The 27046-nt window shown below is 39.6% G+C and overlaps 1 protein-coding gene across 2 annotated transcripts in view; it reads right to left on the bottom strand.

Moving 5' to 3' along the window:
- Positions 1-27046, bottom strand: part of Evi5 (ecotropic viral integration site 5) — a 275848-nt gene that overhangs the window by 87460 nt on the left and 161342 nt on the right. Inside the window, exons 3-8 of one of the 2 annotated variants that reach the window (XM_071693513.1) lie at positions 24545-24647; positions 17096-17251; positions 16536-16664; positions 11832-12002; positions 11543-11724; positions 6724-6901 (exon numbers count right to left, since the gene is read on the bottom strand). In XM_071693513.1, the coding sequence (XP_071549614.1) occupies positions 6724-6901; positions 11543-11724; positions 11832-12002; positions 16536-16664; positions 17096-17251; positions 24545-24647 (919 nt within the window). Of the gene's footprint in view, positions 1-6723; positions 6902-11542; positions 11725-11831; positions 12003-16535; positions 16665-17095; positions 17252-18619; positions 18723-24544; positions 24648-27046 lie in introns of both variants that reach the window. The other variant, XM_071693512.1, reaches the window with a different exon arrangement.

Raw genomic sequence — 27046 nt, 5'->3', positions numbered from 1 at the left:
ACTTGTCCATCCTGATAACATTCCATCTATCCCAATCAGTCAACACAACAAAAAAAAAACTACAAAAACCAGAGGAAAGCAGACTGGCCAACTTCATTCAGTACACAGAAACAAAGCTCCATAATATCAGTATGGGTGATCTTTCATCACACGATCATCCAACCTTACGCTTCAACATCTATGATTAAGCCAGCAAAAAGCACATACCATAAGAGCACAGAAAGAAATACAATCCAAGTTTCTCTCCAAATGTGTATATATTTCATAATGCAAAGAAACAAACTTAGACACAATCACTCTACATCACCAGAAATCAGAGAAAAATCCAAACTCCAAACAATATCACTCACCTAATCATTGAAAGACAAACTGAAAACTAGCTTTCCTTCCTCAACACAGTCAGTCACATGACCTACAGCAACCAACTCTGGTACACATAAAAAAAAAATATCCACTCTTATCTCACCAGCCCAGCCCCCACTGATGAAGCATACCTGACACATTCCAATGAAATCCCTTCTCCCAAAGAACACACAAATATACCCATGATAAACTACTCAAAAATCAGCCTCAAACCAACCTCACCTCTAAAAGGAAAGTTATGAAAAACTATGAATCATTTCTGCTTCCATAGTTCCATTCACTGCCAAGTCTACTCCCAAATATCGAAAACACTTCACTTCCTCCAATTTTTCTCCATTTGAACTTACATCCCAATGAGCTTGTCCCTTAACCATGCTGAACCCAATAATCTTGCTATTATTCATATTTACTCTCAACTTTCTCCTTTCACACTCTTTTCCAAACTCAGTCACCAACTTCTGCAGTTTCTCACTCCAATCAGCTACGAGTTCTGTTTCATCGGCAAACAACAACTGACTCACCTCCCTGGCCCTCTCATTCCCAACACACTGCATACTTGCTCCTCTCTCCAACACTATTGCATTTACCTCCCTAGCTACCCCATCCACAGACAAGTTAAACGACCATGGTGACATCACACATCCCTGCCGGAGACCGACCTTCATTGTGAATATCACTCTTCTCCCTCCCTACTGGTACATGTGCCTTACACCCATGATAAAAACCTCTCTGCCTCGAGCAACCTACCTCCCATACCATATATTCTTAAGACCTTCCACAAAGTAACTCTATCAACCCTATCATATGCCTTCTCCAGATCCATAAAGGACACATACAAATCCATCTGTTTTTCTATTTCTCACATACATTCTTCACAGTAAACACCTGATCCACACATCCTCTACCACTTCTGAAACTACATTGCTCCTCCCAAATCTGATGCTCTGTACAAGCTTTCACCATCTCAACCATCACCCTCCCATACAATTTTCCAGGTATACTCGACAAACTTATGCCTCTGTAGTTTGAACACTCACCTTTATCCCCTATGTCATTGTACAATGGCACTACACATGCATTCTGCCAATCCTCAGGCACTTCCCCATGATCCATACATACATTTAATAGCCTTAAAAACCAATCAACAACACAGTCCCCCCATTACATAATCAATTCAACTCCAATACCATCCACTCCCGCTACCTTGCCGGGTATCATCTCCTGCAAGGCTTTCACCACCTCTTCTCTCTTCACCCTGAACAAAACACCCTACATCTGCCATTCTATTATCAAATATATTCAACAATCCTCCAAAATACTCACTCAATCTCCTTACTCCGTCACTACCTGTTATCACCTCACCCCTTGCCCCTTCAACAATGCTCCCATTTCTTCTTTCTTCTTTTGCACATCACTTATCTTCTTCCAACTCATCTTTTTATTATCCCTAAAGTTTAATAATACTCTCTTACCTCACTCTCATTTGCCCTGATTTACAACCCTTGCACCTTCCTCTTGACCTCCTGCTGCTTTCTCTTAAACATCTTTAGTTATGGAGACCCTGTTGCCATAACCATCCCTTTGAGGGAGTTCCAATTGGAACAGGCATCAGAGATATAGATAGATAGATAGATTGACAGACAGGTAGATATCCCAGTCATTTGCACTCCTTCCTTGTAAGTATCATCTAAATGCTTCTCTTTTCTCTTTCACTAACAACTCTACTTCTTCATCCCACCACTCACTACCCTTTCAAATCTGCCAACCTCCCACCTTTCTCATGCAACATGCATCTCTTGTACATAACATCATTGCTTCCCTAAATACGTCCCATTCCTCACCCAGTCCCCTCACATCACATGCTTTCAACTTTTGCCATTCTACACCAACTCATTTTTGATACTTCTTCACACAATTCTCCTTTCCAAAATTAATATCTTTCACCACTCTCTTCTCTCCTACATTCTCTCCTCTTACTTGAAAACCTCTAAAAATCCTCACTTTCACTTCCACATGACAGTGATCAGACATACCACCCACTGCCACTTTCAGCACATTTATATCCAAAGGTCTCTCTTTTACATGCCTATCAATTAATACATAATATAATAATGCCCTTTTACCACCTCTCCTACTCACACATGACTACTTATGTATATTTTTCTTTTTAAACCAGGTATTCTCAATCACCACTGTTTTTCAGCACACAAATCCACAAGCTCTTCAACATTTTTCATTCACAATACTGAACACCCCATGTACACCAATTATACCCTCAACTGCCGCATTACTCACCTTCGCATTTACATCACCCATCACTAATACCAGGTCTTGTCCACCAAAACTGCTGACACAATCACTCAGCTGCTCCCAACACACTTGCCTCTTAAGATCTTTCTCCTCATGACCAGGTGGATATGCACCAATAGTAACTTATCTCTCGCCATCCACTTTCAGTTTTACCTACATGAATCTAGAATTTACTTTCCTGCACTCTATCATACACTCCCACAACTCCTGCTTCAGGAGTAGCGCTACTCCTTCCATAACTCTTGTCTTCTCACCAAACCCTGACTTTACTCCCAAGACATTTCCAAATCATTCTTCCCTTTACCCTTGAGCTTCATTTCACTCAAAGCCAGAGCATCCAGGTTCCTCTCTTCAAACATACTACCTATCTCTCCTTTCTTCGCATCTTGGTAAAATCCAAACACATTTTGGAAATTGAAATACAAGAAGGGGAAGGTTCCTAGCCCCATTTAATCGCCTTCTATGACACACAGGGAATACAGAGGTAGAATTCTTTCCCCTCTACCTCTGGGATAATCTAAAAAGCTATGTGCACCTATTCCATCCTATGTATGAAAAAATAAACAATGATAATTACCATTTTTTTTTCAAAAACACAAGAATGAGCTGAATAACCATCAGGAAGCTTAAATCAGATTCTTTTAATCCAATCAGCTGAAGGGACCCATAAGAAGATATATTGATATCTATTTATACTTTTTATTTAATTATACTTTGTCGCTGTCTCCCGCATTAGCAAGGTAGCACAAGGAAACAGACAAAAGAATGGCCCAACCCACCCACATACACATATATATACATAAACGCCCACACATACATATATACATACCGATAAATTTCAACATATACATACATATACACACACAGACACATACATATGTACATATGTACATATTCATACAAGCTACCTTCATCCATTCCTGTCGCCACCCCACCACAGATGAAATGGCATGCACACGAGGTAGCACTAGGAAAAGACAACAAAGGCCACATTCGTTCACACTCAGTCTCTAGCTGTCAAGTGTGATGCACCAAAACCACAGCTCCCTTTCTCCACATCCAGGCCCCACAAAACTTTCCATGGTTTACCCCAGACGCTTCACATGCCCTGGTTCAATCCACTGACAGCACATGGACCCTGGTATACCACACAGTTCCAATTCACTCTATTCCTTGCACGCCTTTCACCCTCCTGTATGTTCAGGCCCCGATCACTCAAAATCTTTTTCACTCCATCCTTCCACCTCCAATTTGGTCTCCCACTTCTCCTCGTTCCCTCCACCTCCAACACATATATCCTCTTGGTCAATCTTTCCTCACTCATTCTTTCCATGTGACCAAACCATTTCAATACACCCTCTTCTGCTCTCTCAACCACACTCTTTTTATTACCACACATCTCTCTTACCCTTTCATTACTTACTCGATCAAACCACCTCACACCACATATTGTCCTCAAACATCTCATTTCCGACACATCCACCCTCCTCCGCACAACTCTATCTATGGCCCATGCCTCGCAACCATATAACATTGTTGGAACCACTATTCCTTCAAACATACCCATTTTTGCTCTCCAAGACAACGTTCTTGCCTTCCTCACATTCTTCAACGCTCCCAGAACCTTCGTCCTCTCCCCCACCTTGTGACTCACTTCCGCTTCCATGGTTCCATCTGCTGCTAAATCCACTCCCAGATATCTAAAGCACTTCACTTCCTCCAGTTTTTCTCCATTCAAACTTACCTCCCAATTAACTTACCCCTCAACCTTACTGAATCTAATAACCTTTCTCTCATTCACATTTATTCTCAGCTTTCTTCTTTCACACACTTTACCAAATTCAGTCATCAGCTTCTGCAGTTTCTCTCCCAAATCAGCCACCAGTGCTGTATCATCAGCGAACAACAACTGACTCACTTCCCAAGCCCTCAAATCCACAACAGACTGCATACTTCCCCCTCTCTCCAAAACTCTTGCATTCACCTCCCTAACAACCCCATCCATAAACAAATTAAACAACCATGGAGACATCAGGCACTCCTACTGCAAACCAACATACACTAAGAACCAATCACTTTCCTTTCTTCCTACTCGTACACATTCCTTACATCCATGATATCTTTTTTTTTTGCTTTGTCGCTGTCTCCTGCGTTTGCGAGGTAGCGCAAGGAAACAGACGAAAGAAATGGCCCAACCCACCCCCATACACATGTATATACATACGTCCACACACACAAATATACATACCTACACAGCTTTCCATGGTTTACCCCAGACACTTCACATGCCCTGATTCAATCCAATGACAGCACGTCAACCCCGGTATACCACATCGATCCAATTCACTCTATTCCTTGCCCTCCTTTCACCCTCCTGCATGTTCAGGCCCCGATCACTCAAAATCTTTTTCACTCCATCTTTCCACCTCCAATTTGGTCTCCCACTTCTCCTCGTTCCCTCCACTTCCGACACATATATCCTCTTGGTCAATCTTTCCTCACTCATTCTCTCCATGTGACCAAACCATTTCAAAACACCCTCTTCTGCTCTCTCAACCACGCTCTTTTTATTTCCACACATCTCTCTTACCCTTATGTTACTTACTCGATCAAACCACCTCACACCACACATTGTCCTCAAACATCTCATTTCCAGCACATCCATCCTCCTGCGCACAACTCTATCCATAGCCCATGCCTCACAACCATACAACATTGTTGGAACCACTATTCCTTCAAACATACCCATTTTTGCTTTCCGAGATAATGTTCTCGACTTCCACACATTCTTCAAGGCTCCCAGGATTTTCGCCCCCTCCCCCACCCTATGATCCACTTCCGCTTCCATGGTTCCATCCGCTGCCAGATCCACTCCCAGATATCTAAAACACTTAACTTCCTCCAGTTTTGCTCCATTCAAACTTACCTCCCAATTGACTTGACCCTCAACCCTACTGTACCTAATAACCTTGCTCTTATTCACATTTACTCTTAACTTTCTTCTTTCACACACTTTACCAAACTCAGTCACCAGCTTCTGCAGTTTCTCACATGAATCAGCTACCAGCGCTGTATCATCAGCGAACAACAACTGACTCACTTCCCAAGCTCTCTCATCCCCAACAGACTTCATACTTGCCCCTCTTTCCAAAACTCTTGCATTCACCTCCCTAACAACCTCATCCATAAACAAACTAAACAACCATGGAGACATCACACACCCATGCCGCAAACCTACATTCACTGAGAACCAATCACTTTCCTCTCTTCCTACACGTACACATGCCTTACATCCTTGATAAAAACTTTTCACTGCTTCTAACAACTTGCCTCCCACACCATATATTCTTAATACCTTCCACAGAGCATCTCTATCAACTCTATCATATGCCTTCTCCAGATCCATAAATGCTACATACAAATCCATTTGCTTTTCTAAGTATTTCTCACATACATTCTTCAAAGCAAACACCTGATCCACACATCCTCTACCACTTCTGAAACCACACTGCTCTTCCCCAATCTGATGCTCTGTACATGCCTTCACCCTCTCAATCAATACCCTCCCATATAATTTACCAGGAATACTCAACAAACTTATACCTCTGTAATTTGAGCACTCACTCTTATCCCCTTTGCCTTTGTACAATGGCACTATGCACGCATTCTGCCAATCCTCAGGCACCTCACCATGAGTCATACATACATTAAATAACCTTACCAACCAGTCAATAATACAGTCACCCCCTTTTTTAATAAATTCCACAGCAATACCATCCAAACCTGCTGCCTTGCCGGCTTTCATCTTCTGCAAAGCTTTTACTACCTCTTCTCTGTTTACCAAATCATTTTCCCTAACCCTCTCACTTTGCAATCTATCCATATATATTCCCTTACATAACTAAACATAAAAATAATTACTATAAATGATTCACAAAGCCTAAACTATCAATAAAAGAAAGGCTAAATAACAATATTCAAAGTCTTAAAAAAATTCCATCACTGAATTAGTAATCTTTCAAAAAAAATTAAAAAGACACTGATCATTACCTTGAGCATTCCTTCCATGTCCATACAGAAAAGATCCTCCTTGCCTAGGGTGAGGCAAGCTAGAGCTATTCTAAATATGACTTCTACACCATCCACCAAAAAGCAATCCATGACACGGCAGGCAAGAGGCTGGGGCAGTGTGGTGGAAAACAGGGTCAGGAACCAAGATGAAGCATACCTGTAAAAGTATAGAAATAAAAAGAAGATAGTATATTAAGTAAAGCAATCAAATATTTTTTAGACAATTAAAATCAAGCATATTTTTTTATACATATAATTAAGGTAATACAGAGTTGACACCTAACATTTCAGTTATTGCTTACATCCAAACGTTTACGTGTATGGGTATCAGAGACACTACAGTGACTAGCAAACATATTATGAAGAAATAAGCTGGGTTTGGTTATCAAATATGGAAGTCATCACTTACAGTAAAAAATATGACTTTGACAATATAAGAACAGTGTATGTTTCAGATAACACAAAAAATGAGCAAAACAAATCTGAAAATTGCAAAGAATGATATTTCTATGGAGAAAAATGAGAGAAAAAAAGATTCCAAGAAGCTTTGTAAAGTGGCGGATCATTAAGTGTTGCTACAGCATAAACAGGACCTGAACACAAATAGATTTTTCAAGAAGACCTATTTTCTCCACTTAGACAGTGGATGTATAGAAGATATACTTGCAAATCTGTCAAATCAATCTACTGGAACCTGACACAGGAGGCTTATCTTCCCCAACAAAATATTAACATTTCCCAATAAGCATTTCCAACACCCAGCCAGTCATAACCATTAATATAGGATGTCTGGAAAAAGAGTTCAAAACTTGAGTTACTGGCTGAAGCAGTGAAAGGAGCTGGAAAGATAGTTGGGTAAGGGATCCTATAATTAAATGAAGGTAGAGTTTAACAGCAGAATCCTCACAAGAATGAAACAAAGTTGAATCGAAATACTGACATAGATAAAGAAATCTGAGTTTGGAAAGAAGTTAACTTAGTTATATCACGTCTGCACCACTAACATGTGTTGTAAAGGTCTAAAGTAAAGGAAGTAGCTGACATAAAGTGAGATATGGAATAAAGAGATGTAGAAAGTGCTATCTAAAGGATGTAGAAGAAAGTAGGCCTGAGGCATCTGCATATGAGAAAGCAGACCTGCATCATCAGTATATAAGAGAGCAGACCTGAGTCATCAGCATATGAGACAGCAGACTTGTAATCAGCGTATAAAAGAGCATGCCCAAGTCATCAGAATATGAAAGAGGAACCACGTCTTCAGCTTATGTGAGACAAAAGTCCCCAGCATATGAAAAAGCAGATATAAGTATTCTGCATGTGAGAAAGCAGACCTGAATCATTAGAATACAAAAAAACAGACCTGAGTATTCAGCATATCAGAGAGCAGATCTAAGTCATTAGCAAAAGAGAGGGTTGACCCGAGTCATAAGCATTTGAGAAAACAAACCTCAGTCATCAGCATATTGAAGCAGACCTGATTCACCAGCATAAGAGAGCACACCTGAGTCAACAGCATATGTTAGAGTAAACCTGATTCTTCAGCACATGAAAGACCAAACCTGAATCATTAGCTTATGAGAGAGCAGATCTGATGCATCGGCATACGAGAGAACAGAACTAAATCATCAACATTTAAGCAAGAAGACATGAGTCATTAGTATATGAGAGCAGACCTGAGTTATCAGCCGAGTCATCAGCATATGAGAGCAGACATGAGTCATTGGCATATAAGAGAGCAGACCTGAGTCATCAGCACATGAGAGCAGACCTGAGTCATCAGTATAAGAGAGAACAGACCTGAGACATCAGCATATGAGAGATCAGGCTTGAGACATCAGCATATGAGAGAGCAGGCTTGAGACATCAGCATATGAGAGAGCAGGCTTGAGACATTTGCATATGAGAGATCAGGCTTGAGACATCAGCATATGAGAAAGCAGGCTTGAGACATCAGCATATGAAAGAGCAGGCCTAAGTCAACAGCAAATGAAAGAGCAGACCTGAATCATCAGCATATGAGAGCAGACATGAGTCATCAGCATATGAGTGAATGAACAGGAACATTAATGAAAAAAGCAAAGGCAGAGAGAAGAGGAAAACTGGGCGAACCAGTACTCATTTCTAAAATGAAAAAATACTACTCTTCAAGATCAAGAGGAAAATATATGCAACTAAAGGAGTAAAGTCCAGGGTACATCTCTTTACAACAGAAGAAGGAATAGCATTCACTCCATGCACATCAACCATGTATAACAAGAGGAATCTTATCTTAACTTTGCAATAAGAGAATACAGGAAGGGTCACTGCATGAATACAAGGTAAAACTAAGGTAAAAGGAATTCAAAATCATCTAAAGAAAATTGAGAGGAAAGGAGAGAGCAAGAATCAGGCTCAATTTTTTTTTTCATACTTGATCATCATTTCCTGCATTATTGAGGTAGCACCATGAACATACATAAAATGGTCACATCTACTCACATCCATCCTCTGCCTGTCATGTGTAATGTACCAAAACTACAGCTCACTATTCACAACCAAGCCCTAAAGAAGTTTCCATGGTTTACTCCAAGCATTTCACAAGTCCTGGTTGACTCCACTGACAGTACTTTGACCCCAGTATACCACATCATTCCAACTCACTCTTAACTTGTGCACACCTTTCATCCTCCTGCATGTTCAGGCCTTGATCGCTCAAAATCTTTTTCACTCCATCCTTCCATCTCCAATCGGGTCTCCCTGTTCTCCTTATTCCCCCACTTCTTATGTAAACATCCTCTTTGTCATCTTTCTTCACTTATTCTCTCCATGTGCTCAAACCCTATCAGCACAACCTCTTCTGCTCTCTCAGCCACACTCTTTTTTATTACCACACCTCTCTCTTACCCTTTCATTATTTACTCGAACAAGCCACCTCACACCACATACAGTCCTCAAACATTTTATTTCCAATTCATCCAACCTCTTCTACACTACCTTATCTATAGCCTATGCCTTGCATCCATATAATATTGTTGGGACTACTAATCCTTCAAACCTACCCATTTTTGCCCTTCCAGATGATGTTCTCTCCTTTCACATATTCTTCAATGCTCCCACAACCTTCACCCCCTCACCCATCCTATGACTCACTTCAGCTTCCCTGGTTCCATCTGCTGCCTTGCCTACTCCTAGAAATCAAAAACACTTCACTTCCTCCAAGCTTTCTCCATTCACACTTACACTCCAACTAACTTGTCCCTCAACCATGCTGAACCTAATAACCTTGCATTTATTCACATTCACTCTTAACTTCCACCTTTCACACACTCTTCCAAAATTAGTCATCAACTCCAGCAGTTTCTCACTCGAATCTGCCATCAGTGCTGTATCATTAGCAAACAACTGACTCACTTCCCAGGCCTTCTCATCCCCCACAGTCCGCATACCCACCTCTCTCTCCAAGACTTGCATTTACCTTCCTCCCTGATTGGTATGAGATGGAAATAATTAGGAAAGCTGAAATGTTTATGGATATCACTGGTTAAACACCTGGAAGATCTATAAGTGGGAACAATTCCTTTGAACAAAAATGTCTGATCTGACAAAATAAATTTCAATGACCCCTAGTGGAAGTAAAAGCAGTGAAAATCAAAGGAAAAGAAGTTTCCATGCTTTACACATCCAGTCCCTACACCACATAGACTGAAGGCAAAAAACAATCATACCAAGGAAAAGGAGTGAGTGTGAGTGTCTCACAGCAAGGTGGGATACATGCCTAAACGTTTACCCACAACACTGATTTTCATTGTGCAACTGGACAAATGAAAATGTCTCATGAGCTCTTCTAAGATGTCATGGATGACATTTAGATAGGGGGAATTGGGGGCTGAGGGAGGGGATCAAAATAAATGAGGCAATAGCAAGAGTATAAAATCATGATGGGATGAAACTGTCTGGTGACTGCAAAGAGGTTTAGTTAAAGAAAAAAAATTGGCCATAATCTGGAGCACAAGTAATATGTGTGATTACTTGTTCATGATAACTGAAAACAGGACTAGAGTAGAATGCACTGCCTCTATCATTTGTGACGGAGTAACTGAGCTACTTTTGTGGTACCTGAAGTCCCCTGTCAAGAAAACTGTGGCAAGTGAATGACAGGATAATAGCCTTAAGTTTGGAGGCATGATATTTGATGAATGCAACCATGTTAACTAAACTAGTTGATCATTCAATGAAGCAGATAAGTATAACAAAACGTTGACAGATCAACTTTGAAACAGCTGGCAGCAAAATGTGAAGGTTCAGAGTGTATGAGACACGAAACAGATACCTTGATGTTAAAATCCGTACATACTTCAATGTAAAGCACAGTCAGATACAAATTGTAGCTAATGAAAAGATGGAATGGAAACATCAACAAACACTAGGGTCTCTGAAAGAAGTAAGAGTTTAAAAGTAATACCTCATAGTTACAAATGTCAGCGGGATTAATAGAAATAGGCACATCTCACAGATTAATTAGGGAAATGGATGGATCCAATACCAGTTGGTGTCCAGGTCCATCCTCTTTTGTCAGCAGAGTCAGCCTAAAACTAACCATATCCATATACCTAGTGTCAAAGAACAAACAGATATACCTCTAAAGAGTCACTTAAAAAATTCTATGCAGTGATGACTTTCCCATAAGAGACACAATTGCCATCTTTGCACTAGAAACAAAAATAGCTGAAAAGAATGAGTTTCTGCCTGTATGCATAAATGGAAAAATAGGATTAATCAAGATAAAAAGCAAAGCTTAATATGTGACTCCCTCACTTACATTGATGTATGAAAGCTTTGTGAGGTGAAGTGAGCATGAAGATCTGGTAAGTGTTCCTGAATGAGGCACTCCAGCTGGTACATGCAGAGCCCTAACTCTGCCATGGAGGGCTTGAACATTTCACGCATTCGGTAGTCCTGCATCAATTTGACTAAAACAGCAAACGCTTCTTCCTCTGGCATCTGGTAAAATATCGTAAATTTAGCTGTTTAGCCTTAAACTACTACACAAAATATTACTAATGATGTACAGAGTAAAACAACACACATGACAAGGACTATAAAATTACCTGCATCAGAAGAAGACCAACAATGAAGGCTGATCCTTGACAATAACCAACTTCTCGGTCATGTAGAGAGTATGCCTTCATGACATTGAACAGGCTCTCTTGGCCTAACCCATCTTTCTCCTTGAAAAAGTCATGCTCTGGATATGTGCGAGCAATATCTCTGCGAATAACCTGTAAAAACAAGCACAGTTACTTTTTTATGTCTTTGGTTCTTATCATATAAGGAAGTTTTCAATGAGGCCAACCTTCGATGAAGTATAAGAAGTCTAAAGAAATAAAGTATGGAGAAAAGAATAATTACAATTGATGAATTTTTGAAGTGGTGTAAAAGAGCCTTTTGAACAGGGATAGACTGCAGCTGTCTAGAAAATCATATGTAAAGCATTCTGAATCTTAGCAGCATAGGAAAAGGAACATGCTTCACAAAAGCTCACCCTTAAGTTGCTAACTGCCGCACAGCAATCATGTATTTCAGTGGCCTGGCGAGTATTACAAGGTCTAGCTAATGGTATAAGAGGCATACATGAAGACAGCTCTTGGAAGCAGATACCTAAGCAATACCAAATGAGGTTAAAGAAACCAACTGTGCAACACTAGGCAACATGATCAAGTTCTGAGGTCAGACTAGGAGAGAAGATATGTCAAACTGCTATAAACTTAATTCTGTTAGTGCCTTTCATACTCCCTACTTCTACTTTTCCCTCCTGTATGTAATTTTTGAGGAAGCTGCACTTTTATGAAGCATATGCCCCAACTACAAGTGTTCTGGGCATAGCTGTAAAATCTTTAAAACCTGAATGTATGAAAATGTTTGGCAATGAAAATGAGTGGCAATCACATTACATGTGCCATTCTCCAACATCACTGCAAACAATATACATGATAAGAAATTCCTAAAACATTAAACCATTCAAAATAATAGCAATTTCAGCAGATTATACAAAATACCATATATTTGTGAATCCTTCTTACATGCAACCCCTGTATAATCACAGGTCACACAGCAACATTTCATGATAGCAACATATGAAAATTAAGATAGGTATTCAAACGGCAACAGCAACAGATTAGAATAAATTCATGTTTCAATATCTTTTTCAATCAATAATGAAATATTTAAGCATATTTTGTGCCTCTACCTATCTATCTGTATCTTTGATGCCTGTTCCCTTCTAGAACTCTCTCATTGGGGTGGCCATGACAACAGAGGTTCCATAACTAGTGAACTCCAGTGCTGCTTCATAGCCTTTAGTACCTCACCCTTAGCAGGCCACTGGCAGGGAACAGTTTAGTGCAGTGCTTGCAGAGGCTCCTACTAAATGTTCATACTAACTACTTCTACCTATGTTCCTACCTGCCATTTCTACCTAATGCTGCTACCTATTTCTTCTATCTATTGCTCCTACTGTTTTGCCAAAAGGCAGGGCTAATGCATAGTGTTCACCATGTGAAAATCTAGAATTACAAGGAATGAGCTGTGTGAGTTACATGTTGTCAAGTGCTATGTATGAGACAGAGTGATAGTGTGTTTGAGGACAGAATGCCAGTAGTCCATATGTGGGTGAGGCAGAAAGGAAAGACAGCTACCTGGGTCAAAGAAATGCAACTTAACATCCAGTGAAATGCTGGCTCACTACATAGCTGTCACTAACCCTCCTAATGCCCAAGTGGGTAGTACTGGTAATATACTCCGTGGTCACAGGCTGCCTATCAACTATTACCTACCAGTTTTTCAGTTATAATGCTTTTTATAATGATATCAAAGTAAAACAGCATTAGATTCTTATCAAATTTCATTCATAGGATAGTAGATAGTAGGCAGCCAGTGACCATGGAGGCACATTACCAGCACTATCCATCTGGGTATCAGGAGGGTTAGTGATAGATGCATATTGAGCCAGCACTTCAATGGTTGCCAAGTTGCACTCCTTTGACCCAGATATCTGTCTTTTCTTTCTGCCTTACTCACATGTGGACTACTGGTATTCTGTCCACAAACTTAATCTCTCCTTCTCATACATAACACTTGACAACACTTAACTCACACAGCTCATTCCTTGTAACTCTAGATTTTCACATGGCGAGCACTATGCACTAGCCCTGCCTTTTGGCAAAATGGTAGGAGCAGCAGATAGAAGTATGTACGAACATTTAGCAGGAACTTTAGGTAGAAATATCAGGTAGCAGTGGTTGGCGGGAACACTGGGTGGGAGCATTAGGCAGTAGCAGTCAGTAAAGGAGCCTTTACAAACAATGTGCTAGACCTGCTCACATCCAGTGGCCTATTAAGGGTGAGACTCTATCGACTAAGAAGCAGTATTTAAGTTCACTAATTATGGAGACTCTATTGAGTGGCTACCCCCTTAAGGATGTTCCAAAAGGGAACAGGTATCAATGTGCCATAAATGTGAGGTGTCCTCAACTCGAAAACATTAAAATACATAATATACTGCCAAACATATCCATTCATTTATTTATTATGCTCTTTCACCATCTCCCGCATCAGCGAGGTAGAGCAAGGAAACAGACAAAAAAATGGCCTAACCCACCCACATACACATGTATATACATACATGTCCACACACACACATATACATACCTATACACTTCATCATATACATATATATACATACACAGATATATACATATATATACACATGTACATAATTCATACTTGCTGCCTTTATTCATTCCCGTCGCCACCCCGCCAAACATGAAATAAAAAACCCCTCCCCCCGCATGTGTGCGAGGTAGCACTAAGAAAAGACAACAATGGCCACACTCGTTCACACTCAGTCTCTAGGTGTCATGTATAATGCACCAAAACCACAGCTCCCTTTCCACATCCTGGCTCCACAAAACTATCCATGGTTTACCCCAGACACTTCACATGCAATGGTTCAATCCATTGACAGCACGTCGACCCTGGTATATTACATCATTCCAATTCACTCTATTCCTTGCACGCCTTTCATCCTCCTGGATGTTCAGGCGCCAATTGCTCAAAATCTTTTATCACTCCATCTTTCCTCCTCCAATTTGGCCTTCCACTTCTTGTTCCCTCCATCTCGGACACATATATCGTCTTTGTCAATCTTTCCTCACTCATTCTCTCCATGTGATCAAACCACTTCAAAACACCCTCTTTTGCTCTCTCAACCACACTCTTTTTATTACCACACATCTCTCTTACCCTTTCATTACTTACTCGATCAAACCACCTAACACCACATATTGTCCTCAAACAACTCATTTCCAACACATCCACCCTCCTCCACACAACTCTATCTATAGCCCATGCCTCACATCCATATAACATTGTTGGAACCACTATTCCTTCAAACATACCCATTTTTGCTTTCCGAGATAATGTTCTCGACTTCCATACATTTTTCAAAGCTCCCAGAACTTTCACCCCCTCCCCCACCCTGTGACTCACTTCCATTTTCATGGTTCCATCCGCTACTAAATCCACTCCTAAATATCTAAAACACTTCACTTCCTCCAGTTTTTCTCCATTCAAACTTACCTCCAATTGACTTGACCCTCAACCCTACTGTACCTAATAACCTTTCTCTTATTCACATTTACTCTCAGCTTTCTTCTTTCACACACTTTAACAAACTCAGTCACCAGCTTCTGCAGTTTCTCACATGAATCAGCCACCAGCGCTGTATCATCAGCGAACAACAACTGACTCACTTCCCAAGCCCTATCATCCAAAACAGACTGCATACTCGCCCCTCTTTCCAAAACTCTTGCATTCACCTCCCTAACAACCCCATCCATAAACAAATTAAACAGCCATGGAGACATCACGCACCCATGCCGCAAACCTACATTTACTGAGAACCAATCACTTTCCTCTCTTCCTACACGTACACATGCCTTACATCCTCGATAAAAACTTTTCACTGCTTCTAACAACTTGCCTCCCACACCATATATTCTTAATACCTTCCACAGAGCATCTCTATCAACTCTATCATATGCCTTCTCCAGATCCATAAATGCTACATACAAATCCATTTGCTTTTCTAAGTATTTCTCACATACATTCTTCAAAGCAAACACCTGATCCACACATCCTCTACCACTTCTGAAACCACACTGCTCTTCCCCAATCTGATGCTCTGTACATGCCTTCACCCTCTCAATCAATACCCTCCCATATAATTTACCAGGAATACTCAACAAACTTATACCTCTGAAATTTGAGCACTCACTCTTATCCCCTTTGCCTTTGTACAATGGCACTATGCACGCATTCTGCCAATCCTCAGGCAACTCACCATGAGTGAAATTGCCCCAAGATATTGATGGATGGTGTTATCAAGTCTGACGTACATTAACAATTTGTTAAATCTTTTCTAAAAGTTGTTAGTTACACCGCACTAAACAGTACATTTGATCTCAGTTTAAAGGAAACACTGCTCCGTTGGTATGAGGCTAAAACTCAAGGCTATTCAAGCTGCACTTTACAGTTTTTTACCATATTTCACTAAAGCTGAAATCTTCCAGTCCAAACTATACATCAACCCAGCTTACATTTTCCCAAAACTATCTCTACCCTACTCTTTGACCCTATGTGTTACTGTAACCCACCTTATTACTATATGAAAAAAGGGTAGCAATGAACAATAATTATAACTTTTGTAAAATTACTGGAGTCTAAGAAATATACAATTCATCAATTACCATTACCTTCTCACATGCAGAGGTTGTTCTGAGGTATTCTGCATATTTGCCTTTCTCTGGAGAGTTGTGTGCAGAGCAGAGAAGCTGCCAGGTGATCCCTCGGAAATGGTGAGGAATACCTTTGCGTACTAATTCCTGAAAGTATAGTTACAGAATCAGACATGGGCTCATGTAATGTCATGAAATTAAAAATTCAGGACTGGCTTCTAAGCTCTTTCTTTACACCTGTTTGCTGTTTTCTGCATTAGTGAGGTATTGCCAGGTAATAATAAATGAGCTTTAAGAGGAAAAATCCCTACTTTGCTCTTCTGTTCCTTCTTCTGGAAAGTATTAATACAGGAGGGGAACATTTTCAGGCTTCCACTAGCATCCCTCTTAGTCACCCTATATGGGACATGGGACACTAGATACTTAGGTAGTGTTCTTTCTTCCCTATCACTAAGTACATGCGTTCTAAATAAACACGAATTCACATTGCTCACTAAACTGTAATTTTGTTGAAATTTATAAAACTGGCGCAGACTAGCACTGTAACACATATCAATTAGTAAAGGACAAAGGCCAACCTTGAGCTGCAAACTCTTCCTCTTGTTCCATGTCTCCCAGTCATTGACGAGACGCCCCCAAAGCCCCCATAGATCCTCCTCTGGGTCCTGTAGCTGTGACCCTCCAGTAGAACCCCCACCTGAAGAGCCACTTGAACCTCCTGAAGCCACTGAGATCTGTTGGCAATATATTTAGAAAATGTACTTCATTTGTAGGACATAAAATTTCACAAAGTTATTCTCAATCATTTTCAAAATATCCTAAGTTGTTATTTTACCCTCAGTAGCCAATATATCATGAAATGTATGGGTACACAAACATTTCCAACATGTAGACAAAGGTACACAATTTCAGAACTAACCAGTATGTATTGTTAAATTTCTATCATGTAACAAGTATTAAGATATACATCTCTTTTCTTGTAGAATATATGATCAAAACTAAACTACAAAAAAGGTAATTACATTACATGATCTACCTCCATGATGACAGTAAGGAGCTGTACACTGCAGGTACAAGAAGGAAGAACAGAAATGGAAAAGTGAAAATAGAAGCATTTGTTAGTACAGATGCTGGTCAATGAAGGTGCTAAAGGTAATATAGTGCAGGTTGTGATAATTAAACAACCTTCTGGTAGAAGAGATAGCAGACAGTTGGATGCTGGTCATATCAAAAATAAAAACTAAGTGTACAGACAGTAGGGAGAGTAAGCAGTACTCGAAGAATCAAGATGCATTGGTAAGCATTAGAGGAAATTTGGAAAGCTTAAAGAAGAGTACACAAAATACTAGGAGGCTACACACTTTCCTATCATACAATTTTTTTCCAATGCTTCCTTTTTCATTTCTTAGTTAAGACATCATTTTTTGTTTTATCTAGCTGCTGCCATGGGATATTTGGACCAAAAGTGGGAAGAATGCACAAAAGCACTGTGGATAGCAAGAAGGATTTTTAAAAAGCAACATGAATTAATGGTGGAAGACACAAAGCACTGTTGGCAAACAACATGAACAAACTGTGTATGACAGCCTGGGAATGTTCGGAGGCAACAGAAAGGTGCTGGGAGATAAGTGGGGTGCTTTACTGGTACACAACTAGAGAATGTTGGGAGTCAGTAGGTGGGTATTGGCAGAGAGAAAGGAGTGCTTTGAGGCAGTAAGGAATTTGTGATGGGAATAAAGGATCAGTGCTGAGAGACATAAACTAAATGTGATGGGAGGCAATGACATGGGAAAATTATGAAAGTAAACAGGATGTTAGGCAAAAGAGGTAAGATGTATTTGCATCCAAGAGAGAAGTGTGTCACAAGGCAGCAAGGAAATAAGATTGATGAGAGGAAAAGATGTGTTGGCAAGAAGATAAAAATGTTTCCAGGCACCAGAAGGATGCTTGAAAGAAGCAAGGGAATGCTGTAAGGTATCAAGACTGAAAAAGATGTAGGTTCAATGATGGTGGCAGAAGGATACTGGGGACAGCAAAAGCAGAGAAAGATAGGGATCATAGGAACCATGGGGGTATGCAAGCGAAGATGCTTGTAGGTCTACCTGTGAGGTGTCGGATGACTTGCGGGAATGGCCAGCACCAGGAGCTGAGCCAACTGACTGAGCTGACAGAGAGTTGAGGGACTTAGAGTCAGTCTCGATCAACCTGTGGAGAAAATGACAAGTACTCAGTATACATCTCATAATCACTCAGCTTATACCTTAGTAACAGAGTTCATTGACAATTCACAAAAGTTCAAGAAGTACAAAATATTTCATGTAAGCCCATAAAAGAAAAACCAGTTTTATCTATTTTGTAACCCCTGAGGTTGAGAATTCCACGATCTTGGAAATATTATATCAGGTACATCGCAAAATCTAGTTATACCACATGTGAGAAGAAGTCCTGGGAATCAGTTATAGCAGTATTGACAAGAACAGCAACAACTAATTACACCTGATGTCAGACCAAGTTTTATAACTTTAATTCCAACAGTTCCATTGCAACAAGTAGTTTCACCATGTGTAAGGACAAGTTTAGGGAACCTATTATAAAAGCAATAGCAAGTATATAATAACACGCGGTTATACTATAGGTCAAATTTTGGGAACAAATTTCAATTATTATTGGTGTGGTAGTGCAGCGGCCTGCCTCAGCCTAATGATAAATTTCTAATGATCTCTGGTGTGGCTAGATTGTGTGGCTTAATAGGGAGGAGAAAGTCATATATCAGTATCTTGTTCCAATGGGCTAAATTATAGTATAGGAAATCTTTTGTGGATGAGTAATATTTGTGAGTTACAAAAGGAGTTTTACAGTCGTGTTGCAGACTTTTAAACTTGGAAACAGATGAAGAATGGCCCATCCACTCAAACACACACGCACACACACATATATATATATATAGGCGAGGTAGCGCTAAGAAAGGACAAGAAAGGCCCCATTTGTTCACACTCAGTCTCTAGCTGTCATGCAATAATGCCCTACACCACAGCTCCCTTTCCACATCCAGGCCCCACAGAACTTTCCATGGTTTACCCCAGACGCTTTACATGCCCTGATTCAATCCACTGATAGCACGTCGACCCCGGTATACCACATCAATCCAATTTACTCTATTCCTTGCCCGCCTTTCACCCTCCTGCATGTTCAGACCCCGATCACTCAAAATCTTTTTCACTTCATCTTTCCACCTCCAAGTTGGTCACCCACTTCTCCTCGTTCCCTCCACCTCTGACACATACATCCTCTTGGTCAATCTTTCCTCACTCATTCTCTCATGTGACCAAACCATTTCAAAACACCCTCTTCTGCTCTCTCAACCACACTCTTTTTATCACCACACATTTCTCTTACCCTATTATTACTATATATACGAGTCCACGGGGCAAATGAAACACGATAAGTCCCAAGTGCACTTTCGTGTAATAATCACATCATCAGGGGAGACACAAGAGAGAAATATAACAGTCAGTGATATACAAGAAGAGATGAAGCTTGGACGCCATTTGGTAAACATGCTACTGTCCAAGACAGAAAACGAGCGTTCATAAACTTATCATTTTACAAATTCTATCAACAATAAAGTTATCTAATTTGTATAGACCATCACTAATATTAAGATTATAACTCTTTGTGTATTCGATGTAGAAGATTCAATGATATTTCTCGTGGTAATAGAGTTAGAGTTAATAGCTGAGATGGAATTACTCCAGTCAGTACAATGATCATAGTTTTTAACGTGATTATACTATTTTTATGTTGCTTAAGTCTAACAGAAAAATCCTTACCAGTCTTATCATTTTACAAAAATAATAAGTTTATGAACGCTCGTTGTATGTCTTGGACATTCGCATGTTTACCAAATGGCGTCCTAGCTTCGGCTCTTCGTTGTATATCAACTAACTTATATTTCTCTCTTGTGTCTCCCCTGATGATGTGATTATTGCACGAAAGAGCACTTGAGAACTTATCGTGTTTCATTTTCCCTGTGGACTCATATATATATATATATATATATATATATATATATATATATATATATATATATATATATATATATATATATATATATATATATATATATATATATATATATGGAAGGGAGCGGGGGGCTGGAAATCCTCCCCTCTTTTTTTTTTTTTTTTTTTCCCAAAAGAAGGAACAGAGAAGAGGGCCAGGTGAGGATATTTCCTCAAAGGCCCAGTCCTATGTTCTTAACGCTACCTCGCTGTCGCGGGAAATGGCGGATAGTATGAAAAAAAAAAAAAAAATATATATATATATTATCCCTGGGGATAGGAGAGAGCGAATACTTCCCACGTATTTCCTGCGTGTCGTAGAAGGCGACTAAAAGGGAAGGGTGCGGGGGGCTGGAAATCCTCCCCTCTCGCTTTTTTTTTTTTTTTTTGCCAAAAGAAGGAACAGAAGGGGGCCAGGTGAGGATATTCCCTCAAAGGCCTAGTCCTCTGTTCTTAACGCTACCTCGCTATCGCGGGAAATGGCGAATAGTATGAAACAAAGAAAAGAATATATATATATATTTTTTTTTTTTTTTATACTTTGTCGCTGTCTCCCGCGTTTGCGATGGTAGCGCAAGAAACAGACGAAAAATGGCCCAACCCCCCCCACCCTGTGACTCACTTCCACTTCCATGGTTCCATTCGCTGCTAAGTCCACTCCCAGATATCTAAAACACTTCACCTTCAATTTTTCCCCCATTCAGACTTACATTCCAACTGACTTGTCCCTCAACCCTACTGAACCTAATAACCTTGCTCGTATTCACATTTACTCTCAACTTTCCCCTTTCACACGCTTTTCCAAACTCAGTCACCAACTTTTTACAATTTCTTCCATGAATCAGCCACCAGAGTTGTATCATCGGCGAACAACATCTGACACTTCCCTGGCCTTCTCACCCATAACAGACATTATACTCGGCCCTCTCTCCAAAACTCGTGCATTTATCTCCCTAACCACCTCATCCATACACAAATTAAATAACCATGGAGACATCACGCACCCATGCCGCAAACCTACATTTACTGAGAACCAATCACTTTCCTCTCTTCCTACACGTACACATGCTTACATCCTCGATAAAAACTTTTCACTGCTTCTAACAACTTGCCTCCCACACCATATATTCTTAATACCTTCCACAGAGCATCTCTATCAACTCTATCATATGCCTTCTCCAGATCCATAAATGCTACATACAAATCCATTTGCTTTTCTAAGTATTTCTCACATACATTCTTCAAAGCAAACACCTGATCCACACATCCTCTACCACTTCTGAAACCACACTGCTCTTCCCCAATCTGATGCTCTGTACATGCCTTCACCCTCTCAATCAATACCCTCCCATATAATTTACCAGGAATACTCAACAAACTTATACCTCTGAAATTTGAGCACTCACTCTTATCCCCTTTGCCTTTGTACAATGGCACTATGCACGCATTCTGCCAATCCTCAGGCAACTCACCATGAGTGAAATTGCCCCAAGATATTGATGGATGGTGTTATCAAGTCTGACGTACATTAACAATTTGTTAAATCTTTTTCTAAAAGTTGTTAGTTACACCGCACTAAACAGTACATTTGATCTCAGTTTAAAGGAAACACTGCTCCGTTGGTATGAGGCTAAAACTCAAGGCTATTCAAGCTGCACTTTACAGTTTTTTACCATATTTCACTAAAGCTGAAATCTTCCAGTCCAAACTATACATCAACCCAGCTTACATTTTCCCAAAACTATCTCTACCCTACTCTTTGACCCTATGTGTTACTGTAACCCACCTTATTACTATATGAAAAAAGGTAGCAATGAACAATAATTATAACTTTTGTAAAATTACTGGAGTCTAAGAAATATACAATTCATCAATACCATTACCTTCTCACATGCAGAGGTTGTTCTGAGGTATTCTGCATATTTGCCTTTCTCTGGAGAGTTGTGTGCAGAGCAGAGAAGCTGCCAGGTGATCCCTCGGAAATGGTGAGGAATACCTTTGCGTACTAATTCCTGAAAGTATAGTTACAGAATCAGACATGGGTTCATGTAATGTCATGAAATTAAAAATTCAGGACTGGCTTCTAAGCTCTTTCTTTACACCTGTTTGCTGTTTTCTGCATTAGTGAGGTATTGCCAGGTAATAATAAATGAGCTTTAAGAGGAAAAATCCCTACTTTGCTCTTCTGTTCCTTCTCTGGAAAGTATTAATACAGGAGGGGAACATTTTCAGGCTTCCACTAGCATCCCTCTTAGTCAACCTATATGGGACATGGGACACTAGATACTTAGGTAGTGTTCTTTCTTCCCTATCACTAAGTACATGCGTTCTAAATAAACACGAATTCACATTGCTCACTAAACTGTAATTTTGTTGAAATTTATAAAACTGGCGCAGACTAGCACTGTAACACATATCAATTAGTAAAGGACAAAGGCCAACCTTGAGCTGCAAACTCTTCCTCTTGTTCCATGTCTCCCAGTCATTGACGAGACGCCCCAAAGCCCCCATAGATCCTCCTCTGGGTCCTGTAGCTGTGACCCTCCAGTAGAACCCCACCTGAAGAGCCACTTGAACCTCCTGAAGCCACTGAGATCTGTTGGCAATATATTTAGAAAATGTACTTCATTTGTAGGACATAAAATTTCACAAAGTTATTCTCAATCATTTTCAAAATATCCTAAGTTGTTATTTTACCCTCAGTAGCCAATATATCATGAAATGTATGGGTACACAAACATTTCCAACATGTAGACAAAGGTACACAATTTCAGAACTAACCAGTATGTATTGTTAAATTTCTATCATGTACAAGTATTAAGATATACATCTCTTTTCTTGTAGAATATATGATCAAAACTAAACTACAAAAAAGGTAATTACATTACATGATCTACCTCCATGATGACAGTAAGGAGCTGTACACTGCAGGTACAAGAAGGAAGAACAGAAATGGAAAAGTGAAAATAGAAGCATTTGTTAGTACAGATGCTGGTCAATGAAGGTGCTAAAGGTAATATAGTGCAGGTTGTGATAATTAAACAACCTTCTGGTAGAAGAGATAGCAGACAGTTGGATGCTGGTCATATCAAAAATAAAAACTAAGTGTACAGACAGTAGGGAGAGTAAGCAGTACTGGAAGAATCAAGATGCATTGGTAAGCATTAGAGGAAATTTGGAAAGCTTAAAGAAGAGTACACAAAATACTAGGAGGCTACACACTTTCCTATCATACAATTTTTTTCCAATGCTTCCTTTTTCATTTCTTAGTTAAGACATCATTTTTTGTTTTCTCTAGCTGCTGCCATGGGATATTTGGACCAAAAGTGGGAAGAATGCACAAAAGCACTGTGGATAGCAAGAAGGATTTTAAAAAGCAACATGAATTAATGTGGAAGACACAAAGCACTGTTGGCAAACAACATGAACAAACTGTGTATGACAGCCTGGGAATGTTCGGAGGCAACAGAAAAGGTGCTGGGAGATAAGTGGGGTGCTTTACTGGTACACAACTAGAGAATGTTGGGAGTCAGTAGGTGGGTATTGGCAGAGAGATAAAAAGGAGTGCTTTGAGGCAGTAAGGAATTTGTGATGGGAATAAAGGATCAGTGCTGAGAGACATAAACTAAATGTGATGGGAGGCAATGACATGGGAAAATTATGAAAGTAAACAGGATGTTAGGCAAAAGAGGTAAGATGTATTTGCATCCAAGAGAGAAGTGTGGTCACAAGGCAGCAAGGAAATAAGATTGATGAGAGGAAAAGATGTGTTGGCAAGAAGATAAAAATGTTTCCAGGCACCAAAAGGATGCTTGAAAGAAGCAAGGGAATGCTGTAAGGTATCAGACTGAAAAAGATGTAGGTTCAATGATGGTGGCAGAAGGATACTGGGGACAGCAAAAGCAGAGAAAGATAGGGATCATAGGAACCATGGGGGTATGCAAGCGAAGATGCTTGTAGGTCTACCTGTGAGGTGTCGGATGACTTGCGGGAATGGCCAGCACCAGGAGCTGAGCCAACTGACTGAGCTGACAGAGAGTTGAGGGACTTAGAGTCAGTCTCGATCAACCTGTGGAGAAAATGACAAGTACTCAGTATACATCTCATAATCACTCAGCTTATACCTTAGTAACAGAGTTCATTGACAATTCACAAAAGTTCAAGAAGTACAAAATATTTCATGTAAGCCCATAAAAGAAAAACCAGTTTTATCTATTTTGTAACCCCTGAGGTTGAGAATTCCACGATCTTGGAAATATTATATCAGGTACACCGCAAAATCTAGTTATACCACATGTGAGAAGAAGTCCTGGGAATCAGTTATAGCAGTATTGACAAGAACAGCAACAACTAATTACACCTGATGTCAGACCAAGTTTTATAACTTTAATTCCAACAGTTCCATTGCAACAAGTAGTTTCACCATGTGTAAGGACAAGTTTAGGGAACCTATTATAAAAGCAATAGCAAGTATATAATAACACGCGGTTATACTATAGGTCAAATTTTGGGAACAAATTTCAATTATTATTGGTGTGGTAGTGCAGCGGCCTGCCTCAGCCTAATGATAAATTTCTAATGATCTCTGGTGTGGCTAGATTGTGTGGCTTAATAGGGAGGAGAAAGTCATATATCAGTATCTTGTTCAATGGGCTAAATTATAGTATAGGAAATCTTTTGTGATGAGTAATATTTGTGAGTTACAAAAGGAGTTTTACAGTCGTGTTGCAGACTTTTAAACTTGGAAACAGATGAAGAATGGCCCATCCACTCAAACACACATGCACACACACATATATATATATATATATATTATATATATATATATATTTTTTTTTTTTTTTTTTTTTTTTTTTTTTTTTTTTTTTTTTTTTTGATTTTCCAAAAGAAGGAACAGAAGGGGGCCAGGTGAGGATATTTCCTCAAAGGCCCAGTCCTCTGTTCTTAACGCTACCTCGCTGTCGCGGGAAATGGCGGATAGTATGAAAAAAAAAAAAAAATATATATATATATTTTTTTTTTTTTTTTTTTTTTTTCCAAAAGAAGGAACAGAAGGGGGCCAGGTGAGGATATTCCCTCAAAGGCCCAGTCCTCTGTTCTTAACGCTACCTCGCTGTCGCGGGAAATGGCGAATAGTTTGAAAGAAAAAAAAGATATATATATATATATAATATATATATATATATATATTATATATATATATATTATATATATATATATTTTTTTTTTTTTTTTTGCCAAAAGAAGGAACAGAAGGGGGCCAGGTGAGGATATTCCCTCAAAGGCCCAGTCCTCTGTTCTTAACGCTACCTCGCTAATGCGGGAAATTTAGGCACTGACGTGTTTCTGATCCACCATACTGCCCGCCTGTGAAATGTATATACCAAGTTTACAGCGGTATTTTGAAATATAGCGATGTACATAACATTATATACACAGATATAAATGAGTTAAGGATATCAGGGCAACATAAGTACAAGGATACATAAGTTGATGTGAGTATGGTAAAGTTGTGAGGAAGGGAAGAAAAAATACAGTTCACTTGAGCATTATACCAAATAATATAATCAATGTTCACAATATGAAATGATACATAAACGATACTATAAAATCACAAGAACTGAGTAACACGGTTCTTAACTTTGTAAGTAATGTAAATATCAAATGGATATTTGACGCCCATGTGCCAAGCCTTTGAACCTGATAAATCATAATGCAGGGCTAGGCTCACCTTCCCACGTAAGATTATAATTTTTGAAACAATTGAACTGATTATTTGCCAGGCTCATCAAGAGCTTCCCAAGCCTTAGATTGTTGTCCTTAGTACTGAGGATTTTAACAAGTACAAAGTGAATTATATAAATCAATGTGCATAGTGTATACATTATATATATTAATGTGCATAGCTGTATGCATTATATATACCAATGTGCATAGCTGTATACATTATATATATCAATGTGCATAGTGTATACATTATATATATCAATGTGCATAGCAAGTGATCGTCACAAACATGGCTAACAAAATGCTTTTGGAACTGGTGAGAGCCGTAAGCATGCCTCCACAACCATTGGACGGCACTCCAGCAGACGACACTCTGATCCATTATTGTACACAAGACAACTTACACTAAACATTATCAAACGTTATATCTGAGCCTCCATACAACATCCTTCATAACCTAAAAGAGAAAATAAATCTTAACTTTAATGTAGCTAGAGAGTAAGAGGATAGAATACACTCACTCAGAGGGTGACATACATACATACTGGCAGACTGACATCAACAATTGTGTGTGAAGGATATTATATACAGCGGCTCTTGGTCCGTCCACACTCGAAGCTCCAGCGCAGCCTTACCCTGGCCTCAGATGACTCTTATTCTTTACATTATATTGTATTATATTATACATGGTTGTGGATAGGGAGCTGTGCTTTCGGTGCATTACATGTGGCAGCTAGAAAA

The sequence above is a fragment of the Panulirus ornatus genome, chromosome 55, assembly GCF_036320965.1.
Source record: "Panulirus ornatus isolate Po-2019 chromosome 55, ASM3632096v1, whole genome shotgun sequence".
Lineage (NCBI taxonomy): Eukaryota > Metazoa > Arthropoda > Malacostraca > Decapoda > Palinuridae > Panulirus > Panulirus ornatus.
Note: the sequence above shows the minus strand (reverse complement) of the source record. Positions and strands in the feature narration are given on the sequence as shown.